This window comes from Pygocentrus nattereri, chromosome 3 (assembly GCF_015220715.1).
Source record: "Pygocentrus nattereri isolate fPygNat1 chromosome 3, fPygNat1.pri, whole genome shotgun sequence".
In the NCBI taxonomy this organism is placed as follows: domain Eukaryota; kingdom Metazoa; phylum Chordata; class Actinopteri; order Characiformes; family Serrasalmidae; genus Pygocentrus; species Pygocentrus nattereri.
In genome coordinates, this window is record NC_051213.1 from 49172169 (window position 1) to 49182168 (window position 10000).

The 10000-nt window shown below is 46.4% G+C and overlaps 1 protein-coding gene across 2 annotated transcripts in view; it reads right to left on the bottom strand.

Annotated features, from left to right (window-relative positions):
- itga10 (integrin, alpha 10) overlaps positions 1-10000 on the bottom strand; it is an 81335-nt gene that overhangs the window by 41144 nt on the left and 30191 nt on the right. For both annotated transcript variants that reach the window (XM_037536719.1, XM_037536720.1), the window contains exons 7-8: positions 9645-9772; positions 7172-7320 (exon numbers count right to left, since the gene is read on the bottom strand). In XM_037536719.1, the coding sequence (XP_037392616.1) occupies positions 7172-7320; positions 9645-9772 (277 nt within the window). The remainder of the gene's footprint in view (positions 1-7171; positions 7321-9644; positions 9773-10000) is intronic.

Sequence of the window (10000 nt, forward strand, 5' to 3'; positions counted from 1 at the left end):
GAACTGCAAAAAATGATCTCTCAGCAAGTGAAAACCTTCTATGTCCAGTTAATATCTCTAATATTTCTCATTATGTGATTGTTGTACATATATTTCAAGGCTACAACATTTTCCTTCAGGTTTTTACTGGATTCCATCAGAAAATTCACTTCTAGGGCAAATTATCCCTAAAGTCAGAAGTAAAATCATATACACTCTTTCCATCTGCAGTATTTCTTGTATGTACGATTATCTCCAATATTTCTCAGAATAAACAGAATTAACTGCAGTATCTCTTAAAACTTGTACGACTGTCTTCATTACTTCTTAAAATAAGCGCAGTTATCTGCAGAAGTCTTGAAAATTAAATTAAATTGTAAATTAAAATTCTTTCACCTGCCAAAACAGAGAGTCATTTTTTGCAGAGAGGTCACTGAGATTAAAGGATGAGCTTCAATGCTCTGTCATACACTCTGTACATCATTAAATGATTTTTTCCCTCATAGGAATGAACGGGGGCAAAACTTTGTGCACCCAGCTTAAATCACCATGATATAAGCCCATTAGTAACACCCTAATAACCATATAAGCAACCACCAGCAACCACCTGGAATACTATAGCAACTGCCTAGCAACCCCCTAGCAATCACCTAGCAACTCCCTAGCAAGCACCTGGGACACCACAGCAACCACTTGGCAGCACCTTAGCAATCACGTAAGATTCCATAGCAACCTAATAGCATAATCACAGCAACCATCCGGTATATCACAGCAACCACCTAGCAACAGCCTAGCAACCACCTAAGATACCACAGCAACCACCTAGCAACACCCTACTTACCACCTAGGATACCATAGCAACCACCTAACAACACCCTAATAACGAACTGAAACACCTTAGCAGCTGCTTAGCAACCCCCTAACAACCATTTGAGTTACCATAGCAACCACCTAGCAACATCCTAGCAAGCACCCAGCAACACTTTAGAAACCACCTAGGATACCATAGCAACCACCTAGCAACACCTCAGCTCCCAATTGAGGATACCATAGCAACTGCTTGGCAACACCTTAGTAACCACTTGAGATTCTTCAGCAACCTAATTTGCATAATCACAGCAACCATCTGTTACATCACAGAAACCACCTAGCAACACCCTACTAACTATCTAGGATACCATAGCAACCACCTAGCAACACCCTACTAACTACCTAGGATACCATAGCAACCACCTAGCAACACCCTACTAACTACCTAGGATACCATAGCAACCACCTAGCAACACCTCACTAACTACCTAGGATACCATAGCAACCACCTAGCAATACCCTACTAACTACCTAGGATACCATAGCAACCACCTAGCAACACCCTACTAACTATCTAGGATACCATAGCAACCACCTAGCAACACCCTACTAACTACCTAGGATACCATAGCAACACCCTACTAACTACCTAGGATACCATAGCAACCACCTAGCAACACCTCACTAACTACCTAGGATACCATAGCAACCACCTAGCAACACCTCACTAACTACCTAGGATACCATAGCAACCACCTAGCAACGCCCTACTAACTACCTAGGATACCATAGCAACCACCTAGCAACACCCTACTAACTACCAAGGATACCATAGCAACCACCTAGCAACACCCTACTAACTACCAAGGATACCATAGCAACCACTTAGCAACACCCTACTAACTACCAAGGATACCATAGCAACCACTTAGCAACACCCTAGCAATCACAGATACCACAACGATCACATAGCAACATCTTAGCTAGTTTAAGCTGCACAATCACTTCATTTTTTTGTGGGTTCATAAAAGCAATGTTTTAAAATATCAGAATTTTTAAATTCCCTGAATATTATTGAATATTTGTCGCAGCCCCAGATTAAACGACAGTAATTTATGAACTTCCATACTACACACATTAACACGCTAAGGAGCTGCGAGAGCAAACAGCCAGAGCAACAACAACAGCGGCTCTGCACAGCCCACCTTCCCCGTCACTGAGGCCTGCCAGAACACTGTTTCACAGTCGCTGCAGCTGCACAGTCCTGAGCTGCACCCCTGCCCAAACTCCGTGGGGAACTGATGATAAAACGATGCCGGAGAAAGCAGCGGTTCACGAAGGCCGCTGTTTCACTGGCTCGCAGAAAAAATGGAGAAAACCACAGCACTGCAAGCGCTTAACATCAGAAATGTGCTCCCGGTTTGCCAGAACTGTGTTCCTCACACAGAGAAGCGAACGCAACAGTGAAAGCCTTATATAGCCTTGAATAACAGGCATGGCCGAGAGGGAGTCTGCAGTCAGGAGACGTGGCTGCGCAGCACTGAAGACGAGGAGGCTGAGATGGATAAGTGAGTTATTTCTGTGAATGAATCGAGCCAAACGAAGTGTTCGGCTGGTTTAAGGTGTGGCAATACAACATTTAAGGCATAATAGGGGTTATGTGATTAGCAAACTCTGCAATTTGACTTTAATTACAGCGGAATTCTCCCAGAAAAAAACAACTCCAGCAGTTGAGGGAAGAAAGGCACTCCCACACTGCAGGAAAAGCATCTTGGCAAGTGAAATGATCTTAACTCCAGTCAATATATGCAAATGCCTCATATCGAGTGGGTTGTAAGCTTATTAGAAGATGATTCATTTGATTTCTTGCCTTTTTTTGATTGTTCAATGTGGTTTTACTCAAACGTGGCTTTTCCTCTGACAGCAGCGACATGTTGATAAATGGCCGAAATATATTGGAAAACGGCCGATTTCAAACAAGTTGTCATGTATGTCATGTAGGTCATATGACAGAATCTAAGTTGGATACAAATGAAGCTCATATATGCTCATACAGGGAGATTCACTCGAAAGAGGCCCCGAATATTCTGTAATAAGTCTCTCCAGGATGAAGCAAACTGAACAAAACAGCGTGCAATGAGCTCCTCAGCTTCGAACACGCCGGGACACCCCTGCATTGGAGCGATGAGGTAGGTGCCGGGCAGCCGTCGCCACGTTTAACCTCCGTTTGCAACTTCCAGGTGCAGCCCCCCGTGCCCCTTCATGTATGTGGCAGTTGATTACACACATGTCAAAGTATATTCGGGCCTCTTTCGAGTGAATCTCCTTGTATATGTGACATTCTTTGAAATCTAATGAAATTGCCATATGGGGATGGACCTAACATGTGCCAAACTGCCAAATTTTACACCTACTGTACCTCCTACTCTTAGAATTCATGACACCAAGCTCCTGGTGGAGCTTGCTCCCAGCACCCCCTAGTAAAGGCTTAACTCCACATCCATACATCTCTAGAGAAGCAGCTGATTAGGTTAAGTCATGCAAACTTCCAGCGCCATGTTTTCCAGTGTTAGAATGGGAAATATGGTCCATTTCTAAACTCACCACTGAAAGCTCCCACAGCAGGTTTGCTCTCCTGCTACGGTCATAATGCAGATACAGAGTGTAGGCGGCTTGAAGGGACGAGGAGGAGAAGGAGAAATGGAACTGGCGCTGGCCTCTGGGCGGATACTGCTCTCAATGTTCTCAGAGTTTAACAGCGCGAGTTTTCTCTGTGGTCAGTAGTTTGTTTACATTTATCAACGGTCACGGAAAAGGAGGACCGTAGCGCTGGTATGGAAAAAGTGAAAGAGTGTCAGGTACTGACGGATGTATGAGTGAGGGATGAATAAAGAGGAAGAGGAATGAGTACAATGGAAAGGCTTGAATGCAAATGAAAGTGCATGCGTGCCTCCACATGTCTCTGGGGTGGCGATACTATTACAGCATTTGGACTCAACTACAAAGGGACTATTGAGTGGTCAACTCCAAACACACACACACACACACACACACACACACACACACACACACACACACACACACACACACACACACACACACTCACACAGAGTCAGGAGAAAGAGCCCAACACTCTAGAGGTGTATAAATGCATTGATCTGAAGGCGGTGATTCAACAGCACTGAATTTAAAACGACAAGTGTTAAGTGGCACATGTCAATGGCATGTGTGAGATGGTGATTGTAGATGTGATTGGGTGTTGATGGCACAGGCAGTGTGAGATGGTGATTGTAGATGTGATTGGGTGTGGATGGCACAGGCAGTGTGAGATGGTGATTGTAGATGTGATTGGGTGTTGATGGCACAGGCAGTGTGAGATGGTGATTGTAGATGTGATTGGGTGTGGATGGCACAGGCAGCATGAGATGGTGATTGTAGATGTGATTGGGTGTTGATGGCACAGGCAGCATGAGATGGTGATTGTAGATGTGATTGGGTGTTGATGGCACAGGCAGTGTGAGATGGTGATTGTAGATGTGATTGGGTGTTGATGGCACAGGCAGCATGAGATGGTGATTGTAGATGTGATTGGGTGTTGATGGCACAGGCAGCATGAGATGGTGATTGTAGATGTGATTGGGTGTTGATGGCACAGGCAGCATGAGATGGTGATTGTAGATGTGATTGGGTGTTGATGGCACAGGCAGTGTGAGATGGTGATTGTAGATGTGATTGGGTGTTGATGGCACAGGCAGCATGAGATGGTGATTGTAGATGTGATTGGGTGTTGATGGCACAGGCAGTGTGAGATGGTGATTGTAGATGTGATTGGGTGTGGATGGCACAGGCAGCGTGAGATGGTGATTGTAGATGTGATTGGGTGTTGATGGCACAGGCAGTGTGAGATGGTGATTGTAGATGTGATTGGGTGTTGATGGCACAGGCAGTGTGAGATGGTGATTGTAGATGTGATTGGGTGTGGATGGCACAGGCAGCATGAGATGGTGATTGTAGATGTGATTGGGTGTTGATGGCACAGGCAGCGTGAGATGGTGATTGTAGATGTGATTGGGTGTTGATGGCACAGGCAATGTGAGATGGTGATTGTAGATGTGATTGGGTGTTGATGGCACAGGCAGTGTGAGATGGTGATTGTAGATGTGATTGGGTGTGGATGGCACAGGCAGCATGAGATGGTGATTGTAGATGTGATTGGGTGTTGATGGCACAGGCAGTGTGAGATGGTGATTGTAGATGTGATTGGGTGTTGATGGCACAGGCAATGTGAGATGGTGATTGTAGATGTGATTGGGTGTTGATGGCACAGGCAGTGTGAGATGGTGATTGTAGATGTGATTGGGTGTTGATGGCACAGGCAATGTGAGATGGTGATTGTAGATGTGATTGGGTGTTGATGGCACAGGCAGTGTGAGATGGTGACTGTAGATGTGATTGGGTGTGGATGGCACAGGCAGTGTGAGGTGGTGATTGTAGATGTGATTGGGTGTGGATGGCACAGGCAGCATGAGATGGTGATTTTAGATGTGATTGGGTGTTGATGGCACAGGCAGCATGAGATGGTGATTGTAGATGTGATTGGGTGTTGATGGCACAGGCAGTGTGAGATGGTGATTGTAGATGTGATTGGGTGTGGATGGCACAGGCAGCATGAGATGGTGATTGTAGATGTGATTGGGTGTTGATGGCACAGGCAGCATGAGATGGTGATTGTAGATGTGATTGGGTGTTGATGGCACAGGCAGTGTGAGATGGTGATTGTAGATGTGATTGGGTGTTGATGGCACAGGCAGCATGAGATGGTGATTGTAGATGTGATTGGGTGTTGATGGCACAGGCAGCATGAGATGGTGATTGTAGATGTGATTGGGTGTTGATGGCACAGGCAGTGTGAGATGGTGATTGTAGATGTGATTGGGTGTTGATGGCACAGGCAGTGTGAGATGGTGATTGTAGATGTGATTGGGTGTTGATGGCACAGGCAGTGTGAGATGGTGACTGTAGATGTGATTGGGTGTGGATGGCACAGGCAGTGTGAGGTGGTGATTGTAGATGTGATTGGGTGTGGATGGCACAGGCAGCATGAGATGGTGATTTTAGATGTGATTGGGTGTTGATGGCACAGGCAGCATGAGATGGTGATTGTAGATGTGATTGGGTGTTGATGGCACAGGCAGTGTGAGATGGTGATTGTAGATGTGATTGGGTGTGGATGGCACAGGCAGCATGAGATGGTGATTGTAGATGTGATTGGGTGTTGATGGCACAGGCAGCATGAGATGGTGATTGTAGATGTGATTGGGTGTTGATGGCACAGGCAGTGTGAGATGGTGATTGTAGATGTGATTGGGTGTTGATGGCACAGGCAGCATGAGATGGTGATTGTAGATGTGATTGGGTGTTGATGGCACAGGCAGCATGAGATGGTGATTGTAGATGTGATTGGGTGTTGATGGCACAGGCAGCATGAGATGGTGATTGTAGATGTGATTGGGTGTTGATGGCACAGGCAGTGTGAGATGGTGATTGTAGATGTGATTGGGTGTGGATGGCACAGGCAGCATGAGATGGTGATTGTAGATGTGATTGGGTGTTGATGGCACAGGCAGCATGAGATGGTGATTGTAGATGTGATTGGGTGTTGATGGCACAGGCAGTGTGAGATGGTGATTATAGATGTGATTGGGTGTGGATGGCACAGGCAGTGTGAGATGGTGATTGTAGATGTGATTGGGTGTTGATGGCACAGGCAGCATGAGATGGTGATTGTAGATGTGATTGGGTGTTGATGGCACAGGCAGCATGAGATGGTGATTGTAGATGTGATTGGGTGTTGATGGCACAGGCAGCATGAGATGGTGATTGTAGATGTGATTGGGTGTGGATGGCACAGGCAGTGTGAGATGGTGATTGTAGATGTGATTGGGAGTTGATGGCACAGGCAGTGTGAGATGGTGATTGTAGATGTGATTGGGTGTTGATGGCACAGGCAGTGTGAGATGGTGATTGTAGATGTGATTGGGTGTGGATGGCACAGGCAGTGTGAGATGGTGATTGTAGATGTGATTGGGTGTGGATGGCACAGGCAGTGTGAGATGGTGATTGTAGATGTGATTGGGTGTGGATGGCACAGGCAGCATGAGATGGTGATTGTAGATGTGATTGGGTGTGGATGGCACAGGCAGCATGAGATGGTGATTGTAGATGTGATTGGGTGTTGATGGCACAGGCAGCATGAGATGGTGATTGTAGATGTGATTGGGTGTGGATGGCACAGGCAGTGTGAGATGGTGATTGTAGATGTGATTGGGGGTTGATGGCACAGGCAGTGTGAGATGGTGATTGTAGATGTGATGATCAGTACCAGGCCATGTGGATGGCATATGCGGTGCGTGTCTCACGTCCCTCCTGACGGCTGATGTTCTTGGCAGCTTCCACAACATCCTGTGTGGACTGATAGTCCTTCAGAGACCACTCATGAATGGAGATCTCTCCATACTGCAGGACACCCACCTACACACACACACACACACACACACACACACACGTAACTGAGCTAAACTAAACTTTATTAATGTTAGTTTCTGACATGCACAACACTTCAAAACGTTGCTAATCTCAGGCGTATTACGTAATTAAGTAACTAAGACTTATTATTCAGTAACTACAGGGACTTCAATGCAAACTGGCTGAGCTATTCTTAGATTTTATAAGTGGGTAATAGAACTTTGGGCATGCGGTGAGCTTAGGCCTTTCAAGGGTTTAACAACACACCAGAACGTTTTGAAATTTTGCAGATTAATTGCATGTTGTGCTCATTAAAAACAGTCATTTTAACTCTGTTGAGGGATATACATCTCACAATGTTGTTGGAACAAAACCTCGTACCAGAACTTTACAGGAGAAGGAAAAAAAACATACGTTACTTTTAGTGCAAGTCACTGGAACCAGGATTTTTTTCCAGAACATTTTAAACCATTTCTTTTGGTCCACCAATCAGACATAACATCATGACCATCTCCTTGTTTCTATGCTCATTGTCCATTTTATCAGGGATTCTCACAGAGCAGGTGCTATTTGGGTGGTGGATCATTCTCAGCACTGCAGTAACATTGATGTGGTGGTGCTGCGTTAGTGTGTGTTGCGTTGGTCTGAGTGGATCAGACACAGCAGTGCGTCCTGTGGGCAGCGTCCTGTGGGCAGCGTCCTGTGACCACTGAAGGACTAGAGGATGACCAACACAAACTGTGCAGCAGATGAGCTGTCGTCTCTGACTTTACATCTACAAGGTGGACCGACAAGGTAGGAGTGTGTAATAGAGTGGACAGTGAATGGACACAGTGTTTAAAAACTCCAGCAGCACTGCTGTATCTGATCTACTCGCACCAGCGCAACACACAGTAACACACCACCACCATGTCAGTGCCACTGCAGTGCTGAGAATGACCCACCACCCAACTAGTACCTGCTCTGTGAGGGTCCATGGGGGTCCTGACCACTGAAGAACAGGGTAACAGAGTATCAGAGAAACAGATGGACTACAGTCTGTAACTGTAGAACTACAGAGGGGAACTGAACGGTCAGTGGAGCTGATACAGTGGACAGTGAGTGTAGAAACGAGGAGGTGGTCAGAGTGTGAGGCCTGATCGGCGTAGTTATTCAGGACGAGCAGAATTTAGAAAAAATTAGAAGCGTTTTATACTTTTATCCGCAGTTGAACTGGTCCGATAACATTTTTGAACAGCACCTTATGGAGACATACACGCCATGCGGTTGTTCTGGAAGTGTAGAGTGAGCGTGTGCCAGTCACCGGGGGCATGTTTGGGTCAGAGGGCTTTGGAATGGACGGCCACACCAGCATACCAAACCAAAAGCACTCCAGTAACGCACAGTTGTGCCAGGATAAGAACGGCTTCAGAAACCAGAGGAATTTCCTTTTACCCCAGCTTCACCCAGACTGACTACTGCCTCGCAAACACACACACACACACACACACACACACACACACACAGCCTCGTTTTACTGCCCTTACTCACAAAGCCACAGCGCTCACTGACAAAGACCCAGAAGTGTGTCCTCTGTCTCTCTCATGTACACACACGCATTCATAAGCTCTGACTCTCGGTCCTCTACGCTGCTCAATGAGAAACCGCAGCCCTTGTCCATTCACATTAATACGGCTATTATTTCAGCTGCCAGCGTTTGTGTTTGGGCTCGATTCCACTCTGAGGACACACACACACACACACACACACACACAATGGCTTCTGTGATGACTGAGATCCATCTGTCATACATTTCAACCTACAACGTACAGCCTTAAAATCAGACCTTGATGGGCTACAGCATTGCAGATCAGCCACTTTATTACTGTAGAGCTGCACTCTGTAGTTCTACAGTTACAGACTGTAGTCCATCTGTTTCTCTGATACTCTGTTACCCTGTTCTTCAGTGGTCAGGACCCCCATGGACCCTCACAGAGCAGGTACTATTTGGATGGTTGGTCATCCTCAGCACTGCAGTAACACTGACGTGGTGGTGGTGGTGTGTTAGTGTGTGTTGCGCTGGTGGGACTGAGAACCAAAACCAAAAACATCCAGCCACCAGCGTCCTGTGGCCACTGATGAAGGACTAGAGGATGACTGACACAGGTGGACCGACAAGGTAGGAGTGTCTAACAGAGTGGACAGCGAGTGGTCTACAGTGTTCTGATGCACCTGCTTCAACACAGCGTCCAGTTAGGATGAGCTGAATTAGACGCAGACTGGCTAGAGCCTGACGGAAGGCCCGTGCTCTCATTTCAAATGGTTTACAGTTCACTTTCACCCACACGCACCTGCATCTGCTCCGGACTGATGTGGAACTTGCTGAGGATGTTACTGAGGAAGTTCTGCACCTCGTACCAAGGGTAGATACTGTTGGAACCATCCAGAACAATCACTATGTCCATGTAAGTAGTGCACCCTGAAACACAAGCACACAAAGGTACATTACAGACGTGCACAAGCCGTTAAACAGCAGCTCAGTCCTTGTGGTTGTCTTGGATTTACTGCCGAAATCAATCAGTGCTCGGCTGAGGTGCTGTGCTACTGTCATTTCGGTGTGGAGTTGACCAGCATGGATTGACCAGCTAAACCAGAACTAGACCAGTTTAAACCAGCATAGACTGGTTTAGACCAGCATAAACCAACT